General features: G+C 42.3%; 1 protein-coding gene across 2 annotated transcripts in view; it reads left to right on the forward strand.

The window, feature by feature from the left end:
- Positions 1-2,084: 2,084 nt before the first annotated feature.
- Positions 2,085-15,911, forward strand: part of Gabrb3 (gamma-aminobutyric acid type A receptor subunit beta3) — a 229,922-nt gene continuing 216,095 nt past the window's right edge. Inside the window, exons 1-3 of one of the 2 annotated variants that reach the window (XM_074062041.1) lie at positions 2,085-2,229; positions 3,102-3,193; positions 3,414-3,481. In XM_074062041.1, coding sequence (XP_073918142.1) covers positions 2,150-2,229; positions 3,102-3,193; positions 3,414-3,481 — 240 coding nt within the window. In that variant the 5' untranslated portion in view covers positions 2,085-2,149. Of the gene's footprint in view, positions 2,230-2,809; positions 2,971-3,101; positions 3,194-3,413; positions 3,482-15,911 lie in introns of those variants that run through there. The other variant, XM_074062040.1, reaches the window with a different exon arrangement.

Genomic DNA, 15,911 nt, shown 5'->3' on the forward strand with positions numbered 1-15,911 from the left:
TTAGGATGTGGAATAACAGTAAGTGAGGAAGAAGGGGTTTGAGACCTGGAAAGAGAGGGAGCAAATAGTAGGGTTTATTATCAGATAAGCTGATGCTGAGTATGAAGCCTAGCTGATAAATCAATCTCACAGGGTCAACTCTGAGAGGTCAACAGTTACTGTGTCTCAGAACATTTTATCTTCCATTCACCAAAGGTCTGTTCTATGGACTTCTAACTTGCTTGGAATTTCAGATGGCACTTAGATAGCACTAAACAGGTTCTGTGGCAATGTAGATCTCTATATCAGTTGAGAAGCTAGGCAGTGGGAAGTGAGAGACACATGCTATGGACCTGAGGTCAGGTATGAGGTCTTGTTTCCATGTTCACTGACCAGAGCTCTTGCAGAACTGGCTGTCAAGGCAGCAATTGAGGTGGGAAGTAAAGCAAACAGTCCCTCAGAGAGGGGAAGTCAAGGAGATCCATGAGGTATAGGACTGGATAATAACATTTACCATGTGTTTTGCCAGACTTAGGACATATAAAACAAAAGGGAGGGAGACAATTCTTGCTATATTGTTGGTTTTATTCAAATGCCTTATTATCATTGTTTAGTTTTGTTAGTCATGATTCCCAGCAGGGTTTCTCTAAAACATAGAGGAGATGAACCAGTTTGGGTTTTAATACATATATACATGTAAGTGTCACAAGAAAACTTCCTGTGTAGCTATCTTAAACAATCGGGGAACAGGAGTGCAGAACAGTTTCTGCTGGGGAAGGGGTTGGTACTAGTGGTAGGGGAAAGGGTGTAGGAAGATGAATATGGTGCAAATACTATGTATACATGTATGTAAATGGAAAAATGATAACACCTGTTGAAACTATTCCAGGAATGGGAAGAGGGAGGATAAAGAAGAATGGTGGAGGGGGTGAATTCAAGTATAATATATTTGATATATTATAAAAACTCTTGTAAATGCCACAGTGTACCCCCAAAACAATAAAAAATTTACAAAAGAAAATAGTAGAAATAGGTTAAACCACGAATGTGTGTGTCTCTGTGTGCCTGTATGTGTGAGATATTAGAGATAGCATTTTGGAGGTAATTTTTTTGAACATTAACAGGACACAGAATGTAAAGCACTTGTGAATAGACTTTTCCAGAAAATAATTGGGGAGCTATATTTATCTCTGAACCTTTCAGGTACTGCAGTCACATTTACTGTTCCAAAAATAAAATTGCTGATTTTTAGAAAAGGCAAAGATATTTAAAATTAATGCATAGAAACATGCCAACTTGGGAATAAAAGTCTACATTTAGATATTTATCTATATAAATTCTCCATGATAGAAAAGAAAAGCTTTATTTAAAAAAAAAATGAGTCAATACCAGGAAGTAGTTATCTGTTATTAACCATTCATTAAATGCGGGAACAGCCTGAAGTCTATAGAACCCAAAAATTGAGCTTGATTTGTGGGGTTTGTTGGTTGACTGCGGTAGGATTGTGTAACCATTTACCTCAACATTAGTAGTCTGAGGTAGAGAGAAACTTTATTGAGGATTATTCAGTAAAGAAAATTAGGCAACCTGTGGCCTTGGGCAAGCAGACAACCCTTAGGTACACAGTAGTGGTACCCAAGACAGGGTAGGCCTGGTGTCTGCTTTTGGCCAGCATGCCTACCTTCTTCCAGAGTCAAGGGAAGGAACCTGTCACAGGGAAAAGGAGGATCCTTGCTTTATATTAAGAACCACGGACAGCTCTGGGCGGCACCAGGAAAGGCTCATTCTTTTTCTCATGCCTGGAATGACAGCACAGGGTCTCTAGGTCTGATTTGATTTTCAGCTTATTGATAATAAAATGCGTACATCCAGGTTTCTCCTCACTATTTATTATAATTTTATTTATGTGAGCAGGAAGGACTCCGTGCTCAAGTGAAATGTTTAGGAGTGAAGGCGATAGGGATAGTTTAAGGAACCGAGTTTTAAAAAAATGGTCATATTTTATCAATAAATAATCAAGCCGCCATACACAGGGCTGGAAGATGGGTCAGACGGGAAAGCCCGGGGCGGATGGAGGTGGGGTAGGGCGGGGATCCCCACGTCGCGGGTTGAATGCTCTGTGGCTGGGGAAGAGCGGATCCCACCCAGTCTAGGCCAGAGGAGCAGCGCCATGTGCTCCCGGCTCCTGGCCCTCCTGCTGCCAATATGGCTTTCCTGGGACCTGGGGACCAGAGGCTTTGAGCCCAGCAGGTGAGGAGGGGGCTTCCTGGGGTTCCCAGGGCTCCGTAGTCCCTCGGGACGCTGCCGGGGGTAATCCACCGGCAGATGCGCTGTAGTGCAGTCCCCCCCCACCCGGCTCTCCCGCTGCCCTGCAGCTGGGCGGGGTTCGTGGTGAGGGGGTCAGGCTGGGGGCTGGGGGTTGAGAGTAGCATTTCCTTGGCCTCCGCTACCCGCAACTACTGTGATTGCGGGTCCCCTCCCTTGCCCCGCCGCAGGGAGCCCAGAGGAGCTGGGATCCCGCCCTGCCTGGCGCCGCGCAGCCGCGGCTCCCACCCGCAGTGGCTCGCCCGCGCGGACTGCTGCACCTTCACTGTCCCCGCGCTCCGAGTCCCGTGCGGCGGCTGCCGAGGCTGGAGAGGGCGCTTAGGGCCGGGGCCGCCCGGCCTGGGAGAGCGAGCGCGGGGGAGGGCCGGGTGCGCGGCGCGGCCGGCTCCGCCTCCAGCTCGTCCCGCTCCTCCCCCTCCCTTCGCTCCCGCGCCCGCTCCTCCCCCTCCCTCCTCCCCTTCCCCCTCCGCCCTCCTCCGCTCCGGGCCAGCGCGGCGGCGGCGGCGGCAGCAGCAGGAGCAGCCCCGGCTGCGGGTCGCGACGGCGGCGGGGCGCCCCCTCCCCCGTGCCGGGGCGCGGCGGAGGGATGTGGGGCTTTGCGGGAGGAAGGCTTTTTGGCATCTTCTCGGCCCCGGTGCTGGTGGCAGTGGTTTGCTGCGCCCAGAGGTAGGGTCGCGGGTGGCTTGACGGGAAGCGGGCCGGGCAGCGGGCAGGGCGCGCGGTGTGCGCACCGGGCGCTGGCGGGTGAGTCGCCGCCTGACCCTGTTCTCTGTGGCCCCCTCTCCCTCTTCCCCCAGCGTGAACGATCCCGGGAACATGTCCTTTGTGAAGGAGACGGTGGACAAGCTGTTGAAAGGCTACGACATTCGCTTAAGACCCGACTTCGGGGGTAAGTGGGATGCGCGCGGCCGCTGCGGGAAGCGCGACCCACCGCGTTGGCTGCCTGGGTGGAGGAGGGAGGCGGGGGCCGCATCCGCTAAGCTGCGGCGGAGCCTGAGTTCACCTGCGCCCCCTTCCACCTCCCAAACACCTCGATAGTCCCCCATCCTCAGAGACACCTGCACCCCATGCCGGAACCCCGCTGATCACCGTGTATGCGCTTCCCGCAGGTCCCCCAGTCTGTGTGGGGATGAACATCGACATCGCCAGCATCGACATGGTTTCTGAAGTCAACATGGTGAGTGCCTGTTCTCCCCGAGGCTGTCCCTGAGCCTTTTCTCTGCCATCTGGGCCCATAAGACCATAATACCGGCCGGAGGCCTTGGGAGCCGGGCCTGGGCTTTCCCGGGCCCGGGGAGCGAACCACGCTCCCGGGAACCGGCGTCCTACTCCTCAGGTTCCCTCCACCGCCCGGTGCGCACGGGGGGCGTCGCTGTAGCTGGCGTCCGAGCCGCGCGGAGGGGGCGCCCTTTCTGCGGAAGGGGTCCCAGGCTGGCCTGGAGCCCGGCTTTCCCCGCCGCCTGGTGCTCGCAGCTCCTCCAGCGGGCTGTCACCCGGTCGCGGGGCTTCCAGAGTGCAGTCTCGCCTCCTTAGCAACAGGCGCCGAGGAAGCCGGGAGAGGCGAGGTGTGGGGGTGGCTCATATATTCTAGGTAAGAGGTACTTAAGGTTTCCTTCTTTCTGCTGGATACTGGCAGCTGGAAAGGAGGACGAGGGGCGGTGGTCTGTGTGTTCTAGAGGTATCTCGAGTCAGTTTCCCAGGTCTAAGGGCCGACTTCAGGACTGTAGACCCGCACCCCGCTCCTCCAGTCGCTGTCCTAGGTGCTGACGGAGCCCTGCTGGCTCTGTGAGCCAGAGGGCCAGCGTTCCAGGTCTCCCTGTAGGGGCCGCTGGGCCAGGAGACTGTCACTTAGGGTTTATGTGACTGCTGACAGGACTCAATATACTGACCTACGGAAAGCAGAGGTCAGTATCCAGAGGTGCCCAGAGGGTGCCACTGGCCTTTGGCACGAGCCTTTTAGGGTGCAAGGCCCTTTGATTTGTTAGTTGAGCTGAAACACAACGAAATTAGGAAATGGGTTTGGGTTTCTGTTGAGTGAACGATATTTTTGGAAGTAGTCATTTGTCAACTTTTCTTTTGAACATACGACGTTGAGAATGTAACAAGGCATGATTTTCAGATAGATCCTGTAGGTTTCTGCTGAATGAAAGAATCACTGTGGGCAAACTTGGTTTAAATTCATGCTCTGGTACTTCACTCCCAGGGATCCGGATCCAGCTGAGCTAGAGTGGAGTCTTGAGGTCTCTGCATTGAAAAGTGGTGCTTCAAACTATTTTGAAGCAGACGCTTTGTGGATAGCATTTTGAGAAATATTGCAGTAAGTTATAGAAATACTGACATACACAAAAAAATGAGAACTGTTTTTTTGATCTAGACTTAAATGAGATATATTTTTAAATGCACACTACTGAGGATTTTATGGGAAGAACTCTTTGACCACACCGTTTTACTTTCACCAGTTTTTCACCCTTAAACCAAAATTTTAAAATTGCAACATGAGGGGCTGGGGATGTGCATAGTGGTGGTGCCTGCCTGGTATGTGCAAGTTTCATCCCCAGCAGGGCAGAAAGGAAATGACTCTGTGCAATTTCGTTTTAAAAAAATACCTTTCTTTCCAGGTTTACCACTTAGGACATTTGTGTATCAAGGCAACATAATAGTAAAAGTTTAGCAGGAGAGATGTGACTTTATCTTACATTAAAAATTAAGATTATATTTTTCTTATTTGTAATTTTAAAAATGTACTCTTGTCCATATGGTTTATTTTATGGTCTTAAGGGAACAAATTAATATAGTCAAGATCCCTTGGCTAGGATCTGTGATTTTCCCAATTGGGAACTTCAAATTCTTCAGAGAAGACAATTTAATACAGATACTTACTGGATTATAATGTCAAAAATCAGGATACTGGATGTCAGATGGAAGAGAAAATGTATTGAATGGTCCTTTAAGAATTTTATACAGTAGTAGAACTTCCAGGAGAATGTGGACCAGTGCACATTTTATTTGAGTTAATTTTTAACTTAGTTATGCTTTGGCATTGTGATGAAATGTGGTATAGTAAGAAATTTCATCAATATTTGCCTTAGTTCATCGATTATGAATTGATGTTCTTCCATTTTCTTTGGATTCAGCAATAGAAAGACAAATTGAAGATACAGGCCATGGTATTGAACAGTCTTTAAATGTGTTTTCTATTGGAATAACCATGCATATGACTGCCATGTTAGTATACTTGGCATTTGGCAGTATTTTTTTCTGGCTTTCTAAACATAGATTTATTGTAAACAAAAATTGGGTATTAATAGCATTGGAGACTGAAGGCTTTTGGACATTTGAAATGTCTACTTCTTCCCAGAAATTTGATTTTCCATAACACATTTGTGCATGATAGTTGCTATGAATGTGACATGATGTTAAAGGAATGTAAGCATGGCAATGGTTAAGAATTATTTTGTGGGTCATATTTGATATGGAAAGAACAGAGGTATGCTACTAGAAAACAATGCATACTGTTTATGAACTTCCTTCGTCACCTTAGTAGTCACACAAAACTCAGTATTGTAAATTAGGAATAAAGAAATGGTTGCTAAAGAAGATAGGGTCTTGCTGTAAGGGTGTTGACATTGGAAGACATTTGTCAAATGATTGTAACAAAAGTAGAATATGGTCAATCCTATTGGAGCAATAGAAGAAAGTATCACACAGGGAGAGAGGAAGGGAGGGAAGGGAGAAGATGATGTGGTTGAGGGAGAAACTATTTTGGTGTAGAAAGCTTCATGAAAGTATAATTAAATTGGATGAGGGAGATAGGTAGAACTCTGACCAGCACTCGTGGAGGAGGATTTTCTGGGTTAGGAAAGAAAATGGCAAAGAGGTGGATGGATGAATTAGAGATTATCAAGGGAGATTTGGGAGGTGAAATTGGAAAAACAGGACAGACCTGTGTGTACCTAGGCCATTCTCTACAATGCCAAAGTTTTCAGACACTAATTTATGGAAAATAAGGAGCCTATAAATAGTAAATGTTTTTGCCAGGTGATTGACAAGATTTGAGACATGCTTTAAGATGAATTTTTTGGTTCAAATATAAATTTAGACAGAAGAGTAAATAATTTTGGGGAGGAGTAAGGATGACAAAATTTACAAAAAAAATGGGGATAAATTATGAAAAGTCATGCCTTGAAATTTTTTCCTGAAGTTTTCATATACATATATGTGTGTACATGTGTATGTACATGTGTGTAGTTTGTTTGCAGTGATGGGAATCAAATTCAGAGCCTTCTAGGCTAGTGCTCTGCCACTGAGCCATATCCACAGCCCCCATACACATAGTTTTGAGAATGTGTGTTTAATTAAATTTAAAAAGACATTTTGCACACGTTTGAGATAAGGTTGTTGGGAGAGATATGCACAGGCTTGTTCTTGAGTATTTTGAGGGCCATTGTAAAGAATAATTGCAGACACTGCCCAGTAGTAATACTGCTGCTGTTTCCTTAAACCATTTTAAAGTGCAGTCTTTTTCTACTACTCGTGCATATAAATGATGCCTCTGAAGAATGCCTCTGATCTCCAATAAACAAATAAATTATGTATATGTATGTGTATTCATTTATTTTCATGTTAAAGAATGTAAGCGTGGGTTTGAATATTTTAATACATAATATTGATTTTGCCATACCTTTTTGCATGGCTAGTGGAGTTATTCCATGGGTACCTACTTTCATTTTTCTTTAAATCTTCCATTTATTTTCTTTTCAAGCTCTTTTTTTTTTTTCAGCTGAACCCGTGATGATCAAAGCCATTTTGTTTTACATAAGCTCCCTTGTTTCTGTTAGCCCCTGTTTTAAAATTTTGAGTAGTCTTTAAAAATTATACATGGTTTCTTAATTATTGAGATTTAGTTCATAGATCTCTTTAGGGGAGATTGTATATGTGCAGAATGCTGTCTATTGAAAATTATTATATGTTTGTGTGGTAATTATGTGCTTAGTAGTGGTCCTAATGTGTAATAAGCATTGCTAAAAGACAGAGAGACAATAAAGGGATGGAAATTAGAGAAGATAGGAAACATAAGGAACTATTGAAAAATAAAACAGAATTTAAAGACAGTGTTTTAAAAATGAATTCTTTATTAGAATGAGTCATTGTTTGATTTGTGAATTCATAGCAGAAAGTACAAATACTTTATCAACTATAAAGTACTGGGGACATAAAACAAGATTTAAACTCTAGCACTATTAACACCAATTTGTATGAGTTAACTTGCACTTAGTTATTGCTTTATATTTAATTACTTCATTAAAATTAACTCAATCCTAATGGAAATGTAACTCCAGGGTTTTTTTTCCCCTGATTTCATGCATATAAATCATAAATCATCACCCTTTTTGTTTTATTAGCATTTCATTTAGGTAGAATGTAATGTGTGTCCTTGGTTATTGTAAGCCAGTTCTGTTACATTCATTTCCTACCTGTTGCATTTTCTTCTCATAGAATCCACATTTTCATGTCTAGGTTTAAAGCAAGTATGATACAAAACAACAGTTTTATCACATCTCAAGGAGCGCTTTGGGGTTGCATCCTTTTAAATGTATGCAATCTTACTCCTGCATGAAACCACACCCTTGCTTACATATGCACGTTTTTGCTACTCCTTTATGTCTTACTTCCTCCACTTCCTAAGAGAGAGGAAAAAGCAAAGCCTGAATCTGGGCAGAGTAAACTGGGAACAGAGGCTTGGAGATTTCATCTCTTGGGCAGTTTTGGACCAAATTTATGCTTTTTGACCAAGCCTCCCCCTGCCCCCACTTCAAGTCTGGAGGTTGCTTTACCAACGATGAATGCAGTATGAGAGCCTAGACTGTCCAGAACCTGCCTAGGTTCTCAGTCAGGAGAGGTTGAATCTCAGGGCCCAGGTAGTGTCCTTGGCAGTAGCAGAGGCCTGGAAGCTGTGGGTTCTGTTTCTAAGTCTATAGCATCATCTAGCCAGGCCAGTCACTTAATCCTCATGGCATGTGTACAGATTGGTGCCAAAGCCCTATCATGAAGGGTTCAGTTCTCCAGAGAAAAATGGCAGCAAAGACACCCACACAAACCCACGCTGGAAGGCTGTCCTCTGATTCCTTCCAGAGAGGCATGGGCCTTGTCTGAGTGTGCATCTGAATTGTTATTAGCAGTTTAAAGGTAGAAAATGTGCTAATGTTCTCATTACAAAGCAAGCTGGAGAACGACTCAGCCAAAAGAAGGAATGTTCTGCTGACCCAGTTGGGGGTTGGAAAGCTGCTTAGTGGGAAGGCACTCCCTGGTACCATCCCTGGAGTGTGTCAGTGTTTGGTTCCAGGTTGTTGCGTTTGGGAGGTAAGGATGTTTATTGAGGACGTTACTTTTCACTGGCAGTATGTTTCATGCATAAGTTATGGTCATACATCATTGCCAGGGCACTGATAAGGTAGCATATAATGAACTTCCGAGATGGATGGTCACAATATCTTACATAATATGTTCTTTATGAAGAGAAGTTTGTGTTTAATATTAGAATGAATGGTATAGAGAGCCTAAAGCAAATGCTTTTTGTCTTTCCCCGTAGGGAGGTTGTAAAGCTTCTGTTGTTACATCTCTTAGAAAAAGTGGATCTTACACTCCATTGTCCTGTTGTGAATGACTTGTTTCTTGAGTCTGTGAGTCTGTGCAGTCTTCCAGCATGTTGTACACAGAAGATACTCAATAAGTATTTAGTTTGAATTGACTGTGCTGGGAATCTGCTTATTTACATGTAGTTAAGGAACAATCACGTCAGCTAAGAAATTCAATTTCAGGTGACAAATTATGACTACCTTCTGTCTTCAGTTTCAACATTTGGTTTTTTCCAAAGTCAAAATACATTGCTTGAATTTCCTTGGATGACAGTAAATAAATGGAGTTACAAAAACCAAACCAAAACAAAAAATAGCTGTTGCTTCTTGGGCCACTTGCCAAATGAAGGTACCTTATAAAATGTGATGCTTATTCAAATGAAGAATGGCGTAGATGTTAACAATGACAGTAGTGTTCTAATTCATGAAGAAGGTGAAGAAATGCACAGATTTCAATGGCAAATGTGGAGCCCTACTCCTGGTTGTAGGTCTTGGAATGAAAGGCCCAAGTCTGGGATTGTGCACTTTGTGATTTGTCGTAAGTCAACCAGTGTGGATTCCATAGTTGATTTCCCAGTCTGATCTGTGTGATAGTTCTTCTACAGGAAACAGAACCCCTTTTCTCACTTGGGTCTGTATCTTATGACATATGCTAGTCACTGAATTTTGAAGAGTATCAAATATTTGGAGTCGAAAAATGAAGCCTTTGAAATCTTTAAAATTCCTTTGTATGTTGAAGTTAATGCATATTGAAGTGGAAGTTAAGGAGTTAACAGGCTAAGAATTTTATACCATTTTCTAGTTTTTAACCTGCTTGTATGCTTCCTTCATGTCATACTTGACAGGTTTGATGAAACCTGACAGTTGGCCTGATGAAGTGTTAACACAGGTGTTAATGGTACCTCCATTTATTTGGAGGAGACAACAGTCTCAGGAATGGCACCAGCATTCTCACTCTCACTGTGTGGCAAAGTTAGGACTTGGTCCTGCCTCATTGTTCCCCCTTTCTCATCTTGCTAGAGTGACAGAGATGCTCTGCTAAGGGTTCACAGGATGGGATGGTATCTTCTAAGATTGTCATTCTGTCTAAATTAGGTCCTCTGTTCCTACTTTTCCATAAAACCTTATTCTTTCCTTATAACACTTACCATATGATACGTTATTATTTAAATGTTATTTGGTGTGCTTATTTGCTCAGTCTTTTCCCACCATTTCTCCCCCCACCATTAGACCATACGCTGTATGATGTGAGCCTGTATCTTGCATACTGTCCAACACTTGATAGATACCTATTAGATATTTGCTGAAAAAATATGAACAAAGAATTAATAATAAGTATATGACAGGTATGTCAATTTCCAAAAATAAATTTTTGTAGCTCAGAATTTGGACTCATGACTAAGAATAATCTTATGGGCTAAATATTATGTATACAGGTTTTTTTGCTTCAGGAGACTGAATTCAATCAGCATTTGTATAATTGCACTCAGAACAATGCCATCAGCTGTAAAATATTCTGTAGCTGTTACCTCTTTATCTGGGGAACTTTATGTTGATTTCAAAGCAGAAAGAAGAGTAAAGATTGCAGTGGTCTCACAAAATTCAGCCTATGTAAGGGTTGGTATGGATATTGTAACCCAATCACTGTGCCATTTACACTGAAAGTTTTGTGTCTACTTCTAAATCATATGTGTGTCGAGCCTTTCCATATTATAGGGAACTTTTGATTGATTATTTTTTGGTGATGCTTGGGTTTGAATTCAGGGCTTTGTGCTTGCCAGGAAGGTACTCAAACACTTGAGCCATGCCTTCAGCTCTTTTTTGCTCTGGTTGTTTTGGAAATAAAGTCTCACATTTTTTGCACAGGCCAGACTGGACTGTGAGCCTCCCATTTTATGCTTCACACTGTAATTGGGGCGACAGGTGTGCATCACCACGTCCATCCTTTTTCCATTGGGATGGGGTCCTGCAAACTTTTTTTGCTAAGAAAGGCTGACCTGAAACTGTGATCCCCCTAATCTCACCCTTCTATATAGCTTGGTGTGACAGGCATGCATCACTGGCTCAACTATTGTTTGAAATAGGGTCTCACTAACTTTTTGCCCTCGTCGGCCTCCAACCACTTAACCTCCTGATTTCAGCCTCCCAAGTGCCTAGGATTACAGGTGTGAGACACAGGAATCTACCTTGATTGCCCTTTTTATAGGGATTTATTGAGCACTTTTTTTCCTTTCCATTGATCCCTCAGCAGTGCAATGGAGGTATGGTAGTTTTCAGTTGTTTACTGATCTTCCAGGGCAGTGTACTTTTGGGCCATTTGTGTCAGCCATTAAGAAAATTATCAAGCTGCAAAATTTGAAGAATAGAGCAGAGATATGTCTCATTTCTTGGTGTTTTGCTCTGTGCCTTTGATTCAACAGAGTTAGACTCCAGTCTCTGTGGCTTGGGCCATATATTTCCCTTATTTCAGAAAGACCGCATGAAGAAATAGAAACTGTTTGTAAGCGTTAGCTATTGAATTCCGCTCTGTATTGCCCCCCCCCCACTGAAGATAAGCATCACACAAAAGCATTTAAGACAATTAAAACTTTTAACATGCACGATTCTCACATTCTCATTCAGATGAACAAGAATAAAATTAAGACACGAAAACATCACACTTCTTTATCCTCTGATTTGTGCTTTTTTATTCAATTTGAAAGAGGATATGGATTCTGTTGATTCCATCATTACCATATTTTTACCCCAGTTTTACAATGTAAGAATTCCTTTTATGCAAAAGCTTTGCAAAATCACATGCTGAGATTAGTAACAGGAAAAACATTTGTTTTATTTTGTACCGACTGTAAAGAATAACAAAATGTGCTGGCTTTAGTCTATATAGCCCTGATTGCATTTGCTCCGTATGTTAGAAAATATTTGTTAATTATTTCAACATCACATGATTGTTTTAAGATTTAATTTTTTGAATAGTAATTTATAGATTGTTAATTGTAATGAGTACAGGAAACAAGTTTTTTGGGTCACCTAACATTCAATTGTGTTTCTGGGTGTGTGAATCTATGCAGACTAAAAATTGTAAAAGAAACAGTTTACGTAATTGATTGTAATATGAGTGATTTTTTTTCTGGTCATACCAACCTTAATATCTATCCGAGAGATAAGTCCCTATGTCAGGTTGAAAGCAGACTAGCATGGTCACTGAGCTCAGTGTCTGGCATGTAGGATATATTGGGTAAATATTTATTTTATTTTTAAAAATTAGGATATATTTGTATACAGGGGGCTTCATAGTGACAATTCCAATTAGACTTATGTTGTACAGTAGTTGCATTGCCCCCATCATTTCTCCCCCTCAACTCCCTACCCACCTCACTTAAAGCAATTGCAAGAGGTTTCTTTGTTCTATTTCATATAAGCATATGAAATCCATCAACCTATACTCTCACACATCTCCTTCATTCACCCTCCTCCCCTTCCACTGGCACCCCTACACACTGTGCCTATTTTCAGGCCTGTCTTTCATTATTAGTATTTAAGTTGATGTTCAAAGGGGGTTTCTCAGTGTATCCCTGCTGTGGGTATACATCACTTTGGTCCATTCAGTCCCTTCCATTACTCTCCCTTACTGGGTAAATATTTATTAAATGAATTTGTGCAACAAGTTATCCTTGCGGTGAAGTTGTGCTTTTCATCTGTTTTGTCTCAGAATCCTTTAGGTGTTTGCTTTTTCACTTTTTTTTCTTTTGAACTAAGGGCTTCATGCTTGCTAGGCAGGAGCTCCAAGGACCAAGAAGTCCTTGAACCATGCCTCCAGCCCTGGATATTTGTTTAGTCCATAAAATTAATCATAGTTCTAAACATGAGAATTCCTGTGAACTCATCATAGAAAAACATCTGAATTATGAAAACAGTTGCAGATTGTCTCAGGCCAGTCTTTCCAAAGCTATGAACCAAGTACCTTTTGTGAGGTGTTGGAGTTATTGCAAGCGTCCACAGAGCTATGTGCGCTCCAGGCACCATTCACCATTGGTGTATTCTGAAGGTGTACGGCCTGCAATCAGGTGTCAGGTCTGCAAAGCTGGAGGTAGCTGTTAGGAGACCAGGATGGACTTTGCCACATTCCCTTTCGCAGTGTTAAACATTGTGCAGATGACTCACTGGTGTGGGGTGTACTGGATGGTGCCACTGAATGAGTGTCCATTTCTGTTCTTTTTATTGTTTTTGCCTTGGGCACAGAAATTCCCTGTGAGAATGCCATTTCTTGTGGTTCAGGCTAAAATAATGGTTGCTTAAGAGCACTGATCTATAGATTTAATGTGTTCCCCATAATAAAGTGTTTCTGTTCAGTGTTGGAAATTATGTTAAACATAGAAAATAAGTTTCTTTGCTGTTGGAATTATCAAGGTCATTAATATGCTAATAATTTTGCAAATTTTGATGAGAAAGGTGAGGAATTCAATATTTCTGAGACACATTTAACTAGAGCCTTTTCTCTGTGGAGAAATGGGGACCCTATTAACATTTTTGTTCTAAGCCTCCTTATTTTAGCATAAGTATGACAGTAATAAATGATATATTGGCAGAGATACATATGTTGAAGAGATAGTACAAAGGTACCTAGACCAAAAGCAAGATGATGGTGATCATTACTGGTGCTGTGCTAGGGATAAAACCCAAAGTCTCATGCATGCTAAGCAAGCACTCTATACCCACATGGACCCCCAATCCAACAGATTAATTTTGTAAACAAAACATGGCTTCTTGAGGCTATTGTCTTGGCCAGTGTTTTCTAGATAGAAACCTGGGGATTCCTTCTTGTTTGAGCAGGGCATGGGGAGCAGACTGGGCTCTGACGTTGCATCCTACCAAGAAGAGCCCTCTTCTGTCTTGAATATATTACATTTCATACACAGATACTATGTGAGTTTGGCTTCTTTCATTCTCTCTCTCTCCATCTCGCTCTCCATCTCTCTCTCCATCTTTCTCTTTCTGCCCAATTCTATGGGATGTTACAGCAAGAAGGTCCTTGATATAAGCAGGTCATTTGACCTTTGGACTTCCCAGCCACCAGAACTATAGGAAATCCAGCTGTGTTCTTTATAAATTACTGAGTCTCAGGTAGTCAGTTATAGAAATGCAAAATGGGCTAAAATTGTATAATTTATATTATTTATATGTAAAACATGATTCTGTTTAGGTAAAAGTTTCTAGTGATAAACATATTAAACAACTCTTAGACGAAGTCATCTAAAAATTTCCTTTTGTGAGTATTTTGTATGTTCCATGAAGAGTATATCATATTCTTGAATAGTTGGTGACAGTAGTTCAAAGGACAGGTTCACTTTCTGGGCTGTGGCATAAACCACAGTACTATCCTAGGAGGGCAATACTGCTTGTGCACCAGTGTGGAAGCCCTTTTGGGGACCTGTGCATGGCTCAGGGATTGTCAGAGGCTGGTGATAATAGGTGAGTAAATCAAAGATCTAGAACTGTAAAGAGATTCAAAAATTTTAATTGATTCTAATAGTTTGTTTTTACCATTTTTAGTAGCACAGAAAACTAGCTTAAAAAGGAGGGTTCTTTGGAAATGCATTGTTCATTTGTCTATAAGTCTGTCTATCTATCTAGCTATCTATCTATCAATCATCGATCTACTACCTACCTACCATCCTATACATCCTATCTATCCATTATCTATCTATCAATGTGTTATCTGTCTATCTATCTCACCTCACCTCACCTCATCTCTCTATCTGTCCTTTTCTCCTTTGGCCTGGTTTAGTTAGCACTGCATCATATTGCCTCAAAGTTTTTCTTTATTTCATGAGTGAGAAGTGAGTCTCCACGCTTGAGATTCCACATTATCATAATAAACTGATTGGGATTTTCATTATCTGGGTAATTTCCTCCAGATGGCCTGGTATTTTGTTTTTAGAGACTATGGGGGCTTAGCTTGAAGACTGTCCTCTGCGGTAGAAAGTTCGTTGTTAGAGCTGTGAGGTCCCAGGAGGAGTTTGTGTGGACTTTGGCAAGTCACTCAAGTTGATCATCTCTCCTAGTGAGGGTTCTGAAATGCGTGTTCTTTAAGTTGCATTCTGGTTTGGGTTTCTGTGTTTGTTAGGCTTCGCGCAGCTTGAAACATAAAGGGACCTTCTATTTGCCGTACGGTAGTCTGCTACTTGCTGTCATTTGATACTGCCTGTGGTTTAGTTATCCTAGCGGTGGTCAGTGGCACTGAGCCACTCTAACCAGGCAGTTTACAAACTTGCTGTCACAGCATGGCAAGGGTAAAGCCCAGAAGCCATTTTTTTCCCAGCCCCCTTATGCTGCATGCCACAAGCCTCAGATATTTTGTACATAAATAGGTGGGATTTAAAATATTCATCCATGTCATTAATTCTCAGGTCTCAAACTTAGTAGTGTTAATTTTTTTTGGGTTTGATTTTGGAATTATTAGTTTATGAGTCAACATGCAGTGGACTATTGAGTGAATGCTTCTTTTGTGCTCAAAGAATAAGTACTTTGGGCAGGTGGCTCATGCCTGTCATCCTAGCTACTCAGGATGCAGAGATCAGGAAGATCATGGTTCAAAGCCAGCCCTACTCTCCAAAAAACCTATCACAAAAAAGGGTGGAGTGGTTCAATAGGTAAGAGCACTTGCCTTAAAATAGTTTCTGCTGGGTATTGAGGGGGTAGGGGGGAGAGGGAGGGGGCGGAGTGGGTGGTAAGGGAGGGTGTGGGGGCAGGGGGGAGAAATGACCCAAGCCTTGTATGCACATATGAATAAAAAAAAGAGCACTTGCCTTGCAAATGTGAGGTCCTGAGTTCAAGCCCAAGTGCTGCTGAAAAAAAAAGAAAAAAGAAGTCTTCTGTTATCACTTCAGAAGAACCATTCAATCCACAGGTGTCTTGGATAATTCTGTTAGGTACCAAATTGTCCATATTCAGATTTGTTAAAATCTACATAAA

Source organism: Castor canadensis, chromosome 19 (genome assembly GCF_047511655.1).
Source record: "Castor canadensis chromosome 19, mCasCan1.hap1v2, whole genome shotgun sequence".
NCBI classification, from domain to species: domain Eukaryota; kingdom Metazoa; phylum Chordata; class Mammalia; order Rodentia; family Castoridae; genus Castor; species Castor canadensis.